Raw genomic sequence first — 18,211 nt, forward strand, 5'->3', positions numbered from 1 at the left:
GGTTAGCATTGCTGTCTCGCAGAACTGGGGCCCTGGGTACAATTCCTGGGGTGGTATTGTTGTGTTTGTGCAATGTGTTCTCCCTGTGTTTACTTGGGTTTAGTTGGGTCCCTAGGTGTGAGTGAATCTGTGTTTGCTGTGCGATGGACTGGCGTCCTGCCCAAGGTGTACTCTGCCTTGCATCTTATTTGCCCCACAACTCTGAATTGAAAGGAGCATTTAGAAAATGGATGGATGTCTAAGAATGACTATTAATTAATATGTATATATTAGTATTTTACTGTAGCATAACTTAAGAGTTGCAAAGGATCTGCTTACAAGACACCCTGTTTTGAGTTACAGATCTATGGAGTGCAAGCAAAGGGGAATAAAGCTATACTGCAAGGATACTAATGTCAAGGAAATATTGGCCACAGCATTGTTCTGCAAAGCATTTGTGGAGTAGCGTGTGGGTGATATACAGTAGTGAGTAAGCAAAGATTGCATCTCATTGCATGTGCATGTTGTGCAGGAAAATGCCAAAGAAGAAGTCGAAGAAGAAGAAGCAGAAAAAGGAGAAAAGAAGAAAGAAGTCTTCTTCGTCCTCCGATGATGAGGTGAGGAGATTTGTTGGTCAGGTGTCAGCAGATTGGCGTGAAAAGCTATTGTAAAATTGTTTATTGTGTTTACCTGGGGACACTAGGTTAAAAGAAACTGAAAAACCATAGTGGGATTCTTTCTCAGCTTTGACTCTCTAACAAAAGTAAATTTTATTTACAATTTTGCAGACGTCATGCAAAGAAGAATATACTAAAAAAAGAAAGATCTCCAAGACCTGTGATATACATGACGTGAGGTAAGCATTTATAATGCTATTTGAGTACAACCTGGAAATCCAATAAATTGATCTTATATGCTAAGTTTATAGATATCTTTTAAAGAATAGTATTCTATGGAAAATGGTTTCTTGGTTTTTAACATTGTTTTCTGTGCTTCTGCATTGTTTCATGGACAACTGATTTTATTAAAATATATATTTTTAGTTTTTTTTATTTTAAAATGGTTTACTGCTGTTCTAGCAGTCTTGTGTGGTGAATACATACATAGGCACATGTCATTATGGTGCAGTTTTGCCAAAAATAAAATCCTTTGTGCTGTTTTATGCTAAAGTTTGTCATTTAATCAAGATATCATTCCTCTTATCTCCTCACAAAAATGTACACCACTGGGTCAAGTAGACAACATAGGTTCTGAAGGAAGTTCTCTTAAGAGTGCAGTTTTCTAACTTTAAAAATATTCTGTCTCACTGCTCGTAGTTCTGAACAAAAGGATGTCTGGAGGAAGAAACAGGCAGCTTCTTTCCACACAGGGGAAACCTTACCCACCCACAGTGGCAAAAAAGAAGATAGGGAGTTTAGGAGAGCCTACCGAAAGCAGGACGCTGTCACATCATGGGGGAAATGCGCAAACACTGGGGAGGTTCTGAAATTACCCTCCAGCACGGGCACCGCCAACAGCCAGGTCTACCCTGGCACTGGCAGACTAGAAGAGACCAATAGCAGAAAAAAGCCAGTGTCTAGAGGACAATCTACAGAAAAGCCCTTCTCTGAGAAACATCGGGAGGATGGAGGGAAACTTGCCAGTGCAAAATTATCCCCAAAGGATACTGCGTATTCCAAAAGGGACCCCTTTTCTTCTCAGGGACAAAGTAGCAGCACCAAAAGGCTCCCAGAAAACCAAAAAGAAGGACTTGCTACCTTACACAAAACTGCTAGGTGCGAAACACACTCAGGACTGCTGAAGAGAATTTCCCAGGAAAGCTCTGAGGGTTCTCTAAGCAGTCCAAGAGAGAAGCCCCCTAGCAGTTTTACTAGTTTCAAAATCCGGAAAAAAAGCAGTAGATTAGACGCTACTAGCGAGACCTGGGAAAGGTCTTCATTGGGTGGGCATATTGTCACTTCCCCGAGGCTGGAAAAGCAGCCCCTTTCAGGAGTGAAACCTTCTCCGCTTTCTCCTACAAAGCTGTTGAAAAAAATTAAAGGGAGTAAAATTGCTGCAGCGCTCAAGGCTAAGGATCTGCGTAGAGACTGCAGACCCTCCACGCAGACGTCTCGGAATAAAGATGAGGCCACTTCTTCAGGATCCCACTCACCTAGAATCTCAAGGCCGACAGCCAGCCTCAGGGAGAAGGCAGAGTGCTTAGCTACAGAGGGGGTAAGGGGAGAGACAGTTACTCACAGTGAGACATGGTCGTCATTTAGCAAGGTACGTTGCCTTTACAAATAACTTCTAACTGCTTCTTATTGTCATGGATATACCAGAAATGTATGCTAGTCCTCAGTAATTGTACTGACAATGCAGACGTCCTGTTCACTGCATTTTATTACCTGCATATAGTATTTTTAATCAGTTAATTATACATTTTAATGACTAATATCATGCCTTCCCACATAAGTGTCCCTTCCCACGTACCATCCTAAAAAGGATTGAATGCATATGAATTCTTTTTCCGGACGCTTGCCTGCACGTGGTTATCTAGGTATAAATTCCATTGATTGTCATTTCTCTTATCTGCCTGGATTTCTCCTAATGAATTCTTAATGGGTTACTCGGGAATATAAAATGATCACATTCATACAGTTGCTCTATGTAATTTTGGTAAAAACAAAATTACAAAGCACCCTTCCTCTCTGTTCCTTTCAGACCTTTTGTTTTGCCCCGTAAGAACAGCGGGGCGTGTGCAGTAAGATGCTTATCTGTGTCCTGAGGTTTCTTATGTCTTTGTACTCTTTTTTTATACCAGTATGCCGACATTCCAAGCCGCTCATCTCAAACACCAGACAACCATGACAATGACCAAGAGGTACAGAATTCTTTTAAACTGTGATTCATCCTTTTTAACTAAATACAGCTTATAAAATGTGCCTTGTCTTAACAGGATGAGTAACTTACAGACACAAATGAAATGGGGGCATTTCCGCAGCCCGTAGTCATTTTATTTGCCGAGATTTGTTTTTTCTTTCAATAGAATCAACTCGCATTTAAATGCAGCTCTTTAAATTTAATTGCGGCTATTTCCCACTACTATAGCAGTTCTCAACATTGTCATCTTGAGTTTCTCTTCTTCAAGCAGCAGCAGCAAACATAACAGCGACACGGCAGTGGAGGGGGGTATGGATGGGTATGATGAGGTGGCTCCCCTTGAATGAGTATTGTTTTTTTCCTTCCAGGGCTTGTACCTCAAAATATTTTGCATTTCTCTTTACTGTTAATGTATCAGCCCAGCATCCATTCATCATGAACAGCATGGACATGGGCAAGTTAGTTTATTAAAGGGTAACTGCACCTCAATTTTTATAATACGTGGTTAGAAAAAAATCAGCATTGATGAGTGCATTTCAAACCACAATGAAAGTAAAATACACAAACATGTAAAACCTCCTAATTTCCATCACAAAATACACAAAATTCCCAGGTATGCACAGCATCATATTCTGAGATTCAGAATAAGGCAACAAAATCTGGTGAAGTGAAGAGGCCTTATTACATTGGACATCTCGTTTAATCCAGTAGAAAAATTGCTCTCGACTTTGAGACAGTTTTGCAGACAAATACAACTTACTTGTTCACTCTGGATGCAGATCACGTTGAAACATTTCTGCGGTGAAACGTCTGCTTCACAACCTGTACTTATTTGCTCGTCCATCACATTACATTAGTCATGACAGTGACTAGTGAGCAGGAAGGGTCCGCTTCACGTCACAGTTCTCGCGAACTCCTTGATAACTTTGCAACTACAAAGTACTTTCGCAAAGTTTATGATTTTGTGCTTAATTCAGAATTTGTGAAATGTTGCGAATTTGTACCATCAATTTAATATGTTACCGAGATGTAATAACCGGTCTGAGAATTTGGGACTACAGTTCCGCTTTAAACACTACTGTCAGTAGGCAGGGGTTTATATATCGGGGGAAGAGGGTCAGCTGGGAATGGAGATGAGTAGGCCTGCAGCTAAAGACAAGGGACTGTAGGGCAAAGCTTTCATGTGTCGCTATATTCACCCCAGGTTGCCATCCACTGATGTGGTAATCGCCTGTCCCCTGAATGCAAGATGAATCAGGATGAATGCAGCCTGGAGATCACCTTACAAAATGGGCTCCTGCAGTGGAGCCCATCTGCTAGGTCTTTGCCAAAGAGGAGTCATGCAGGACTGGACATTGTGAGAGAAGCTGGTCCTGGCTATAGCACCAGCACAGCTGGTCTAACTCTGATTGCATATATTATAGGTCTCTCTCATTCCAGAACGACCTCTGTTCCATGGCAGAGGTACTAATGATTCCCCCCAAATTCACCAGTCACCCCCGCAGCAGAAGAAAGCCCTTTTTTCTGAATGCTGCTTCAGGCAGTGATTTCTGTCGCCCGTCCTCTGGTCTCTGGTCATTTGCAGATGCACCTGGTGGAGGAGCTCCACCTGGCTCGCTCAGAGAAGCTACTGGCTGGGGATGTGGTGGAGAGCTACGGGGAGCTGACCTGCATGGAAATTGATCCCCCCGAGGAAGAGACCGTATTTTCTTTCAGTAAGTTGAGCTCTCCAGCCTTCCACATGCGCTAAGGGTGTCCTCCTAGGATTGTGTTCCCGGAACACAGATTAAAGATTTATACTTACATTGTTGGTCTGTTCACACCAACATTTTGCAAAGCTCTCTACCATAATGCTATATTCTCAGCTGCAGTTGCCCTTTACATCAAGAGATACTATGACAAATTAAGGAAAAGTGCCAGATCCTTGAGAGAGAATTCCTTATAAGCATTGAAAAAAACTGTAATCGTGTCCTGTAGGAGCCAAGTTCACTAATTTGTGTTTCCCCATCAGATTCTCATAATTTACATTCACTGAACCAATAAAATAAGGTACTTGCATTTTTACATTTACAGTATATGTAACATAACCAAAAGTTATTTGTGCATGGAAGTATGACCTATATAAATAAACAAAGGTTATTTATGCCTACCAAGTTATTCATGCATAGAGGTAGAGGCATGACCAGTTGTTTGAAATTTGCTGGGTTGCTGCTCCAGTTGCTGGGTTGTTTGTTTGGTTTTTTTGTTTTTATATCGATGGCACACAGATAATGTACTTACTGTAGTTGTCAGGTGAAACACTTGCAAAAATAGTACACAAGTTTTTTGTTTTTTTTCACACAGATCATCAGTCCCAGTGTCAGACCTGCACTTCTCTAGTATCTCTTGTTGTCTTTGTATGTCCAGTGTGAAAGTAGGCAGCAGAAATACTGGTTATTTTTCCCTCTTCCCATGTCATGTGGGGTGTGAACAGGGCTTAACTCTGTTGCCCAATATTGAGTATGCCCCTGTATTTACATGACAATCTTCACAATATCTAAATAGATTGAAATTTTGTTCAGCCTACAAAGTGATAGATTAGATGTTTAGTGCAATGGTACAATAGCCCAACTTAAAATGTGAAACTCTTATTTTCTTAAATGCTGCAGGGAAGGAAAACCGTCGTCAGGACCTGATCATCATTCTGGATACCAACATTCTGCTCAGTCACCTTGAGTTTGTCAAGAAGATAAAAGGATGTGGCCTCGGAGGTTTGTCAGATTGTATTTTGATGGATGCTGTCAATATGTAAGCCTAATGTATTTTCTTTTAAAGTTCCATAAACATTCGTAAGATTTCTTCTCGCTATCTGTCTGATCTTTTCCAGTTTTTGGTTTCCCCAACATTCTCATTCCCTGGGTGGTGCTACAGGAACTGGATTCATTGAAGAATGGAAAGTTTTCAAACCATGTGGTAAATAAGGCCATACCTGCAGTTAACTTCATCTACACCTGCCTGAAAAGCCAGGAGCCTCGGTTCTGGGGACAGTCGATGCAGCAGGCATCTCAGAAAATATGTGAGTGTCCACATGTTTGACCTGAATCCCATTGCTGAGACTTCTCTTGAGCCCCATAACAATGTAACGTTCTGATTGTTTATGTCATGTATAAAGTACTTTGTCTTCGTGTCAGTAAAGTGTAATTCTGGATCTGTGATGTTCGATGCTTCTCTCAATTTTCGGGATCATATAAAAAACATCTTGAAGTACTCATATTTCATACGTAAAAATCTCCTGGCTAAGGTCTTTTCTCATTTTGGTAGACGCTGAAAAGTTTATTCATCCTCTTTTAGCTTTATCTTTTACTTTGAAGCACATAACGATTCTCTGTAATGAAATGTTCTTCATAAATTAAATGTTTATGTAACATACTGTATGTACATAAATTATTAAATATATTGATTATTCCTGGCACCAACCAGCAGATGGCACTAGGAACAAGCTAAGCATCATCTTTATTTTATGCTAGAAGGTATTCCAGTGGTGAATTGTTTAAAATTTAAAAAAGCAATAACTGCAATGGTCTCATTTCCTTATTTTTTTCTTTTTTGTTTTCATACTTTGGGATAATATAAGATGAAGGCCAAGTGTTTAGTTTGTGGAAGCAGAATCAGGTTGTGAAGCATTAAAAGGCTTTTGTTCTGCTCAGTCAGCTTGATCGGATTTGTCATTCTGAGCCCTCTGTGTATTTGTGTATCAGCAGTGGCTTTATCGAAGGGATCACCTGGGATTTTAAAGCAAAAAGTATGGCCACAATTTGAGATTTTTGTTTTGAAGTGTAGTTTTGCATCGTCTTATCTTCCTCATTTTCAGTTTATTTTAGGCAGAGCTCTCAGCACAGAATAGGCTAAGGTAATAAATAAAATAACAGTGCAGTGTATTTTTCCCTTATATTGATCGTGAAAACATTATAGAAGTTACTTGGCATGCTGTTAGTCCTCCCCTTTCTATGCCATAGCTCAGTGGCATCAAACAAGTGAGCTGATTGTGTAAAGTCTTGTATTAAAAAGTTGCTTTTAAATGAACTGTGTGTTTCTGGCTGTGCAAAGACCGTTAAAAAAGATCTAAGTTAGCACAAAGGGAGCACTTTGTCTCATGAGTTATAAAATTCAACACCACCTACGAGGATGGACGTTTCTCTAAAAGGGGTGGCACATGAACTCAATTAAGAAATAGTCTGCCGTCCGAGACAATATTAATGTAGCTGTCTGCTTCTAAGGAGCAGCCCGACAAGCCTGCGTGTCCGTTTGTCACAGTAGTGCTCTGTTAAGAAGATTAATTCCTGTACTGGACCGTGGAGGTTACACGAGTGATCATGAAAAAAGCACAATTTTCTCCTGGCTTGGTTTGTAATGCAGGTGGCCTGAGTGCCGAGAACAACGATGATCGCGTGCTGCATTGCTGTGTGCAGTACCAGAGCCTGTTCCCAGGAGTGCCTGTGATCTTGTGCACGTGAGTGAGCTTCTCTCTCTCTGTCTCTGTGGGTGGGCCGGGTGAGATGCTGGGGCAACTCTTTTTAAAATGCATTTCATAGTCCACCAGCTGGAGCTGTGTCAGCGAACCACAGCTTCTTATTTCCATGTGGAGAGGATTTACAGTCCAGATTGTTAAGAAAAATAGTTTTCTATGTCATTTTTATTTTTTGTTACTTGATAATCTTAATAATCTTGTATTTACCTGTTTTGATCATTTGACCTTTAAAGATGCTAAACACATATACACTTGCAGCCTAATATTTTATGGGGAGAGATATATAGATTTACAGAGATCATTTATATTTTATACAGTTTTTGCTGGATATGCAGCCTAATATTTTATGGGGAGAGATATATAGATTTACAGAGATCATTTATATTTTATACAGTTTTTGCTGGATATGAACCCTGCTTTATTTGAGAGTCATCATTGAATTATGTTATTTTCACCACTGAACATTTGTCACTTTCCAATTTTTAAAGCCAGTTGTTCTTTTTCTGCTATAAATATAGGAACTCAAGGAACTACATTCCCTTCATATTTACCTAATAGAGAGTTTGGACCTTTCCCGCGAAATGTTTTTGCCTCATTTCGTGATTTATATTGAGTGGTTTTATGTAGAATGAAAATATACTGTAGTTTAGACTCAAACATGAAAAGGCTGGTTCCCATTTGTCAAGGGCAGCTGGATTTAGTAAATGCCTTTCAGGCTAGAAAAGAGATTTTCTGTAAAGGGGGTCTTTCCAAACGTGTTCTGACACTTTCTACAGGGAACTCCATACAGTACAGTATGTACAGCATCGCTGCTTAGCTCCGGCCACACCTCCACTGTGAGTGAGTACAGTAACAGGGAGGGTCTTTCTCCGAACTCTAATCAGTATAATTGTATTTGAACCAGACCGGCAGGTTTCGGTTTTCTCCCAGGTTTATGACTAGGTCAGTCATTAAAAAAAAAGACTTCAGTTATTTCACAGGGAATAACTAAACTTGGCTGCGTTTAGCACCTCCTTGTTTTTCTGATCAACCATGGTCTTTTTTTTCCCCATTCTTACCACCATATGCATTATTATGACTACCTCCTACTTTTTTTTTTGTTTCTCCTCACCCCCTTGCAGAAATGACAAGAATCTGTGCAGTAAAGCACTGCTAAGCGGTGTGAAAGCTGTAAGCAAAGCAGACCTTGTTTCTGAAGCTGATAAGCTGAAATCTGAGGCTGATACACTCTGGCACCAGTCTCTCCCGCCCACATGGCACCCACAGACAGGTACAGATTTGCAGCACGTTTAATTGCATGTACTGTAGAAACAACAGTGGATCTTTGGGAATTAAAAAAAAAACTTCCTGCAGTCTAAACAGGATATGATACAGTGGCAAAAATCAGGCTTGTCCTAAATGTTGCATTGCAGAGCTTAAAGGGAGAATCTGATTATTAAGCCTTCCAAAAAGCCATTAGCCACTATCCAGGCTTCAGTTTGTAAAGTGACCCAAGACATATTCATTGTAATATATCATCCATTACTATTTTTATCTTCATTCTGATTTAGCTTACACAAAGGTAAATGACAACAAATGAGAGAGAGCATTAAAGATACCTTGCATAAGATGTTTAGAATGGATTACATAAAAAAACCATTTTAAGGTTTAGTCTAGATTGCCTTTTGTTTTGCAAATGTATTGTACCAGTGTGGTATTTACGTCTCTTCCTCTGAAATGTAATTAAGAAATAAAAAGTCTTTGGCATTGTGACACTATTGACCAGCATATTGCGTTCTCATTGAAGAGCTGGACTCAAACAGCAGAGTGACAGAGGAACAGACGAGAAAGGCGACAGTCTCAGGGAGTGCTCTGGTGACCTCCGTCTCTGCCATCGAGGGAGTCCTGAGGGGGGCGCTGTGTGCGATTTTGGAGGCAGAGATGAAGGAGGCATTTGGTGATCTTTGGCTAGAGGTAAACCACCCATACTTTCTGCAATTTCGGGAGAAGTGGATTTAGAAACAAATACGTGGCTCAGGTTAAGTGTAGACAGGTTGTCCTGTTAGCGCAAGGTTAGTCAGCAGCTATATCACCCTGCAGCTCCTCTTTGAGTGGATTGTCTAGAAAAGCACTCTATAAGTGTAAGGAATTAGTAGTAGTATTACAGGCCTAGAAGTTATAGTTATGGCTCTGGTTATGCAAGGGTCAGTCTCTAGTTTCTATGTGGCTTAGGATCTGCACCTGTGGCTGGAAGTTTGCCAGTTCAAATCCCGCGGCCAGCAGAGGAATCCAACTCCATTTGGACCCCGAGCAAGGCCCTTAACCCCAACCGCTCCAGGGGCACCGTATAAATGGCTGAACCTGCGCTCTGATCCCAGGCTTCTCTCTCCCTCTCTGTGTGTCTGTGTGTCTCATGGAGAGCAAGCTGGGGTATGCGAAAAAGACAAATACCTGATGCAAGAAATTGTATAGGGCTTATAAAGTGATCTTATCTTATCTAGTTATGTTCAGAGATAAGGTTAAAGGTGTTGATTAACCTCCCAAAGAATTGAAGAAAGCCCAGACAGCCACCAAACAGGGACTGACAGAATTTATAATGATATGTCCAGTCTCAGAATTTCTTAAGATAGGAAATTATAATGCCAGTGTGTTCTAACCTTTCTTAAATATGAAGAATGTATATTTAAGTAATGACATAATTTCTATTTTGCTGCAGACCTTTCAGCATCTAATTATTACCTTTGACTATTTCCATGCCTTTAGATTGTGTATATAAAGCCTCCTTGGTCCCTGAGTGATTTACTGCAGTGCTTTAAGAAACACTGGATTGCTGTGTTTGGAAGTATTGTCAGCAGGAATCTTCTTCACTCTGTTGAATTCCTCAGCGACAGCCTTTGTAAAGGTAAATGTGATATAATGAACTAAGATATCCAAAACAGTCTGCTGAGGTTTTTTAAATGTTTTAAATGCCAGGTACTGTAAGTTTCACTATTACCAGGAATGTTAATATGATTCAGTACGCCAAGCAAAGTACTTCACAAAGTATTACACTCTTTGAAGGATGTACAGATACGAGCACTTTTTCAGTAAATTATCAATATATTTTTGAACTAACTGGCTGCATGAATCCATTTTCAGTTACTTGTATTTCAAAAAATCAAAATAAAAAAACATTGTAGTCATTTGCGATTCGCAATGTAAATGAATGTTATTCCTTCTATATATGTTCATCTTAAATAGCAAGTTTGCAGTGCTGCTTGTTCTGGCAAGGAAGCAGAGGTGGTTAGTGTGGGAGGCTAAAATCTCCATGGCATTGTTATGATATCGTCTCAAAAACATCTAACAGACTGGGACTGTCTGTACACTAGTGTGTAAGGAACTATGACCCTAACGAGCATGTTTTAACAAGTGAAAAACTAGACTGGCTTCTAGATTGCACAGCCTGTTTTCCTGTTGCTTTCCGTGCCTTTTAAAAAGTACAGGTACCGCAAAATACTGTTTAATTTATCGTTATTTTTCGAAATGTATTTTCCATAGTTTAAATGCATTCTGTGTGGTTCATTACTGTTTTAACTTTGTATTTACGGCACATCGGTAGTAGTTAAAATGTCTTTCATTTTAACCAAGTTGTAGTTGAAGAAATTTTGGCACATAAAATATTTTTTTTTCTGATGATTTCATATGATGAATAATCTGATATCTCCTTAGTAGAAATTTGCGACGCTGTGCTAATTGTAATAGAAATAGTTGCTCAAGCACAAGAAAAAAAATCTGTTTTAATATTGCTCTTTAAAATGGATAGCTTTGTAGAGAACTGTGCATTTCCATTCAAAGGCATGCATTACAATTTCAGATATGTGGCATTAACATGTCCTTCCTCTTCAGGTAGAACAGTTGATAGTTGTTCCATGAAGCAGGTGGTGCAAGAAGCCCATGGTCTGTTGCACGGTTTTAGTTCCAGATCAGGCTATAATAGCATTCTCCTTGAAGCTGTTGCTGCCCTGAAACAGCTGCAGTCAGACACTTCTCAGGTAAGACTGGGGCCCTTAGTGCATCTCCTGGTTACACATCCTTCTCCTTCAACACATTTTACTTGCAGATGCTGTAGAGTAAAGTATGGCTCTGTAAGTTCTTCTTTAGTACATAATAGTTCTAGGTCACAATTCCTGCTCATGCATGTTCACCTCTAGTAAGATTTCCCCCTTGAATCCTGTCCGGAGGGCATTAGATATCCATAGACACAATCCCTGTGCTATTAATCTCTAGTTGCATAACTAATTCCACTTTCTACATATTCCTTCTAGATCCAGATCAGCAAAGAATACTTTAGGTCCAGAAACTGATATTAACAAAATTCTGTTTTCCTTTAAAATGGTTGCAAATGGCATGTCTTATAGCAGTTGGTGCAGATCTGTTGAAAGACTTGTGCCGAATTGTGTTTGGGGATCACAGCCCGACTGCAGAGCTCAAGGGGAGGAGGGCCTTGTGGATTCTGCCCAAGGAAGGAATGAAACAAGGATCCTGCAGCCAGGTGACACTGAGACCCTCATGGCAGTAGAGCACAGTTTGTCGGAGCCACACTCTTCTCATGCTGATATCTGGGCTGTTTTTGAGAACATCTGGATCAATGCGTGTCAGATCAGGTAAATGGGCATATTGTTGCAAAAGGCAACAAAACAACATTGCTTCCTTCCATACCTTATTTCAGTATAGTGCAAATATCAAAGCTCTTACTTATGCGGCACCTTGATTTTGTCCAATTTAATTATTTCCTCTCTCAGAGATTTTTCACATCCTTCCCACAAGCTACCATCTACTGCAACAAAAAACGCTCCTCCGTGAATCTGCTATTTTAGTGCTTTTTAAAAAATTAACTGTAAGAAACGGAACCAATAGCGGGATCTCACAAGAAAGAAAAAAGGAGGAAAGAGGGTCAAATCAGACAGGTTCTGTCAGTTTTTTCACTAGCAAAATTATTACGAATTGATCTTGAGGCCGTCGTTAGTGAGAAGGAGCAGTAACGGACTCAGCAACACTGTCACACCAGTGACATCTAGAAGCACGTTAGTCCCAAACACCCAAATCATGTAGCTAGCTACTGCGTGTGGCCTTCATATGTTAGAGAATACCATAAAAAAAACTTGCACAGGCAACTGGAGTGAAAATAATCTTCTGAGAAAAGATCTGTTTTATTTTCTTTTCTCTAAATTTCAGCTCTGCGGTCTTAGCAGCCCTCCGGGTTCCTCTGGATCCTCAGGGGACAGGAGGGCCTGGAGAGAAACTGGCCTCTCCTGACGAGGCTTTCTCCTGCCTGCAGAAACTCCTGGCTGCCGTGAAAGGGCTGCTGGATTCCTTCCAGAGGTAAAGGAAGAGGGAATTGCTATTAGCCCGTATTTACTTTACTTGCTTTGACCCACATTGGTACCTGACCTTTTTTTTTTTGCACACACTAAGCTTCTTTCCAGAGTGCTTAAGTGATTCTATAACCCAGGTTAGTTCCCAAATTGCAAAGGGTCTGTCCAAGTGATTTGTTGGTTCAGTTAAGGATTTATTAAAATAAAGTCTAGATGCAATGAAAACTGCTGGTGTGTTAGACCCCATGAAAAGAAGTGGAAACTAATAGTTCAGGTAATTGGTTCTAAAGTCAAGCAGTGCAGCAAGTTTACTATTAAGCATTATCACAGGGAGGTGTACAACTGGGTGCTGAAGTTTAATTAGTTTAAAATTAAACTCTAGTATTTGGCTAGAAATTCTAGCTATTATTTTTTTTGCATTTCTTTCCTTGTCTTCTTATATGTACTTATTTTGTAATTTGCTATCCCTTTTTGTGTTGACCATGATAGTCCACTTATTTCAACATATGTCTTTAGTCAGTATTTTTTACAATCAAGTGCTTTTTTGGGTAGCAAAGCTAGGGAAGAATATACTTATTTAGGTCAGGTTTTGAGGCTCTAAGATACAGGTACATACTGCACAGGGCACATGTAGAACTGTACCTTGGTTGCACATCAGTCTATTGCAGGGCAGTTTTTAAAACTTAAATATTGCCAAATTTTCCACAATAAATACCAAGAAGATGCTTTTGGGAAGGTGGGGGGCTCTAGTTTTTTGTCATCATTTTTCCATTTACATCTTATAATATCATATTTTATGGGTAAATCAACAGGATAAGCTTTTCTATGTTGTCTCCCTTGTGTTCAAAATAAGTTTATTTTGTTTATACACTGTCTGAAGTGGACATTTGAAGACGGTTTAAATATGTAAACTTACCTCTACAGGGCTGGAGGGCTCTGGTTTGGTGTTTTGTCTGGTCAGTGTGTGATAGTCGCTAAGTACTTGTGAAACTGAAGTTTTTTTTTAGCTAGTTTTGTTCAGTTTCTGCTGTTTACCAAAGCTTGCTTCTTCTGTAGAGAATCTTCTCTAGAGACCGAGTGTGTTCCTCTCATTGGTTTACTGGTGATTGAATATTTGTATTTTCCAGTTTGAATCATTCTTTATGTCTATATTGAGGGGGAAAAGGCGTGGAATTATTATATTCTGGCTTTTGTATGTTAAAATATTTATAAATCTTTCAAGATATACGGTAGGTTGCTTGGGAAATTTAGCCACTTTTGTTTTCGTTTTCTAGGAATTTCTAGGAATTGCTATCTTAGATCAATCATGCCCTCTGTAATTTAATGTTGAGCTTCCTGCTTTTCCTTCTTAGAAATACAGATCTGATTTTGTGTTTTTCTCTCTGTTTGGAGTTAAAACTACTACTGTATTGTGATAATTTTCCAACGTGGCACACTAATAAAGTATTAGGAATTGCCTAAAATCCAGCAAAGCACATGTAATCCAGTCCAGCAGCTACTGAGTAATTTCTGTTCATCCTCCAAAAATCTGTAATTCGGTATTTGTTTGTATTTTCCAGCATTTTTGAAAAATGACACAGGCTATTCTGTAGTGAGAAAAGACTCGCTCAACAGTAAATGTTCATTACTGACAGGTCATGTGCAGTGCAAACAAAGCAGGCCCACATGACTGCACTGCTAATCGAATCACTACTTTTTATGAAAGTATGGCAAACATTATCATTATATTCAGGTTTTCCAGAAGGCACAATTGCCTGCTTAACTGAAGAGGCACTTTGTTTTGTTTAAAACTTTGTTTTAACCTGCAATAGTTTATTTGTACCATGGCACTTAATTCTCGATATAAAGGAATAAAATTAAACAGATAAGAACTTTTGCAAGGAACATTTAGACATTTTAATCTTCTATTTGTTTGGCAGAAGTGCTCATTAGCAGTAAGTTCAGAAATCAACATCTACTGTATGTCTGGTTTGTCAATATTTTTTTCCTATTTTGCCTATGGGACTAAGATCAAGCCTTTTTTTTTGTGATCACCACATTATAAAAGATCTATTTTGGCCTTATCTGTGTTAAGGTTTTTAACACAAATGCCAAACACATTTTGGATGATTCTTGAAATTCATAAAGCCATCCTCCCTTTCTAGCTGGAGTGGAGAGCTGAAGACGTAGAAAAATAGTCTTCCGCCATCCAGCACCATACAAATGGCACAGCTACTGAATCTTACTCACATTCAGCAAAGAAATCTGCTGACAGAAAATGAAAAAATATTACAGAATGTTCCATCCATCGTTGCCCAGCCTCAGAAGTGATCGATAGGTGTCTTCAGAAGAGTTTTGCCTGCTGTGACAAAAACAGGAGTCAGTGCTCTTCCCTGTGGGTTTGCTTTTTTTTTTTGGAGCTGCACTTCATCTGCTTTCCTTTGCTTTGGTATGCAAACACATATATACAATATTTTTATGTGATTCTTTCAAAACAAAGGGCACGCATTAAGCAAAGCATCCACTTGTTTGAATACAAATGATTTGGCAGTGTATATTGGGGGGGGGGGGGAAATAATTTGTTGCATTCAATGAATTTCCTTTGTCTAGTGTAAAATATAAATGGAGAGGAAGCTGTCATTTCAAACCCTTTTTAATGTCATTCCTTATTTGTTTTACTTTGAAATATGTTGAATGTATTACTTTTTCTGTGGTGTCAACCATTGTGTGCCGCAAAGCCAACATAAAATATCCTTTGTTACCAAGTATGGAATGTTTAGATTCTTCGAGAAATGATTTGCTTTGCCAGGGAGTCTGAACTCCCCCACACTTGACAACAGATGTGAACAGCTTTGTGAAAAACCCTTGTGGATTCAAACAGCAAAAGGCAAGTGTCGCTGCGCATTTGAACCTGTAAAATCACAACAAAACCTAACGGAACTGAAATTCCTGTGAAAGGACATTGAGATTTTAAGTTTTCATTTTCTAAGCTTGATTCAAGCTTATTGCTCCGTATTGTGCCTTGTAGCTGTAGCTGCTTTCATTTTTAAGGATGGATTTTTTTTAGAGAGAACCTTCCCTTCAAATATTCAGTGCCTTACAGACTTTCAGCACTGCCAATACAAATTAAAGTTGTGGTGCTAATTGTGGAACAGATTTTCATGGGGGGGGGGGGTTTCGTTCCCAGTGATTAAAATGGAGCCAGAACAGCCTGTAAAACATTGTTCTTTCACATATATAAGTGTTGTGCATTGAAGCTTTCAGCCCTTTTCAGTTACTCCTATGTAACTTTATGAACAATATAATACAGTTAAGTGTTAGGTTTGATAGGTATTTGATTTGTTGAATTTGTAGAAGAGTGTTCAGTTTTAGAATTTAAACATTTTATGTTTCCCTAATTGGATAATAAGTGTTTTTCTTTTCAGTCAGCTTAAAATAAAGTGGGAATGGATGGTTTGTTAATAATACTTTGACAAATGTGTTCTATATTGAAGTTTTGAATACCATTGTGTTCCTTGTAAACATTTTATAAGATAATTGTGTAGGTTCTTGAATAATTCTCTTGTTGTCTACAGTACCTTAAAGAGTTAAGGGATGACATTATAATTTGTTTGTACTGTGTTTTCTTGATTGAATGAATTATCTTTTCATATCAGTTTATTACGGTAGATACGAACATTAATTTGTAACTAAAAATAATGAATACTTTGGTTTCAGTTTCAGTGACTGAAATATTGAGATTTGGTTTGAAAGGGGAAATTGAAACAGACTTTGACCACACATTATATTCAAACAGGTAGAAATTTGTGAAACCATTAGTTTCCATTGGGGCTATGCCTTTACTATAAAAAATGTTATGCCATTACTAGTGAGAGTTAGTGCATCATCACCCATCTGAGAGAGACCTCAATAGGTAGGATCTTTTGCTGTGGAATCTGCTAATGTAATTTGTATTTGCTGTCAAGCACACAGGCAGAGGAGAGACCCGGTTGAATAAATGGTTTCCAGCTGAGCTGAAGTCACTGGTGACATAATTCAGTGCATTTATACTGATGTTAAGCCCTGGGTATTGGGTGCATTGCATTCCTTTATGCAATCCAGTATATAAGTTTATGTATGTGTGTAATTTTCTTGAGGTCTATAGCAGTAGGTGTAAATGAGTCAGAAATATTAGTATTCTGTCTTGGGATCTCAGGGGGTTGACAGCAATGTGTGCATTGAAGGTGTGAAAGGATCTGTAAGAATGTGGTATCATATTATTTGTGGCAGACACCCAGAAACCTAAAAACATTAGCAACACCTAAAAAAAGATAACAGATCAAAATAAATGCTCCATCCACAGCTTTGGAAGACCAATCTGTTCCATAGAATATGTAAATACCAGGGACAGAAATTATGGACCATTTCATGAAGATGTTGTAGTCAAATTATGAGATGTAAATAATACAATAAAATTGATTTTTTTTTCAATTACAGTTGCACACCTCTATATATTCATAATTGTGTATGTATATATACAGTACAGTTTTATTATATTTGCACACATATGTATTTGGGAATAAACGTGCTTGTATAAGAATTAGACCAGTTGCAAATAGAGGCCTGTTTGTAGTTGCATATAAAGAGTGGTTTTGTAGCAGCACTTGGGTATCTTGATAAAATCTGTAGGATAGATGAAGTTTTATGAATTTGGTGATTCACACAGCTCAGCAATTAATTTACCTGTCACTCCCCTGGACTCAGACTTTTTTTTTCTGATTCCTTTTTTGTACATGGGATCCTGCACTATGCCTGCTATGCACAGCACAGCCCTTTAACTCCACTGGGATTGCTGTAGGTTGTGTGTGAATGTAGGTCAGTGTGTGGACGGCCCCCCAGCCTGTGCAATTACCCAGCACCAGCCCTGTGAGCCTCCAGTGAATAAACAGTACGTGCCATCGTTAGTGCAGCCACAAACTGGAAAAAATTCACAACAATTTAAATTAAAAAATGACTTTTATTTAATTCCAGTAACTAAGCATGAACACGTACTCAAAAGCATGCATATATTCCAAATACAGATGTTGCTTGAGTTACTGTATTTGTGGGATTTTCCATAGGGAAAGAAAAACATTGTTTCCATTCGATTTAAATGCCCTTTATTTCTTGTCTGCCTTGTCACAGCTATTAAAATGATGCAGTTCATTTCCTGCTGGATTTTCTGTGGTTTTAAAGTTTACAAGACAAATATAAATCTGTAAAAGAGGTTGCTGGAAATACATCAGTGAATTAATAAATGTGTATGTATCGAATGGCAGGTTTGCACGTAATTATGAAATCACATACTTATTGACTTCTTTTTTAAAATATATTAAAAGGAATGATAATGAGGCCATTTGTTTCTCATAAAGTATCTACGACTATAACAGAATTATATCAACTAACTGAACATTATAGATTTCTAACTAAATGCATAATACTTTATTACTCTTATGTTTTCCTAAGCAGGATAAACTCTTAAGTGGTATAAGAAGGTCAAAGACGGTAGATTTATTAGAGGTCATTGTTTTTT

The 18,211-nt window shown here is 38.7% G+C and overlaps 1 protein-coding gene across 6 annotated transcripts in view; it reads left to right on the top strand.

Annotated features, from left to right (window-relative positions):
* The window catches only part of swt1 (SWT1 RNA endoribonuclease homolog), a 30,643-nt gene that overhangs the window by 1,170 nt on the left and 11,262 nt on the right, over positions 1-18,211 (top strand). For all 6 annotated transcript variants that reach the window (XM_088927172.1, XM_088927167.1, XM_088927169.1 and 3 more), the window contains 14 exons: positions 512-596; positions 768-835; positions 1,296-2,244; positions 2,783-2,842; positions 4,427-4,556; positions 5,490-5,591; positions 5,708-5,896; positions 7,237-7,330; positions 8,470-8,618; positions 9,135-9,301; positions 10,091-10,229; positions 11,213-11,358; positions 11,780-11,970; positions 12,542-12,688. In XM_088927172.1, the coding sequence (XP_088783298.1) occupies positions 516-596; positions 768-835; positions 1,296-2,244; positions 2,783-2,842; positions 4,427-4,556; positions 5,490-5,591; positions 5,708-5,896; positions 7,237-7,330; positions 8,470-8,618; positions 9,135-9,301; positions 10,091-10,229; positions 11,213-11,358; positions 11,780-11,970; positions 12,542-12,688 (2,612 nt within the window). In that variant the 5' untranslated portion in view covers positions 512-515. The remainder of the gene's footprint in view (positions 1-511; positions 597-767; positions 836-1,295; positions 2,245-2,782; positions 2,843-4,426; positions 4,557-5,489; positions 5,592-5,707; positions 5,897-7,236; positions 7,331-8,469; positions 8,619-9,134; positions 9,302-10,090; positions 10,230-11,212; positions 11,359-11,779; positions 11,971-12,541; positions 12,689-18,211) is intronic.

This window comes from Atractosteus spatula, chromosome 11, assembly GCF_055471065.1.
Source record: "Atractosteus spatula isolate fAtrSpa1 chromosome 11, fAtrSpa1.hap1, whole genome shotgun sequence".
In the NCBI taxonomy this organism is placed as follows: domain Eukaryota; kingdom Metazoa; phylum Chordata; class Actinopteri; order Semionotiformes; family Lepisosteidae; genus Atractosteus; species Atractosteus spatula.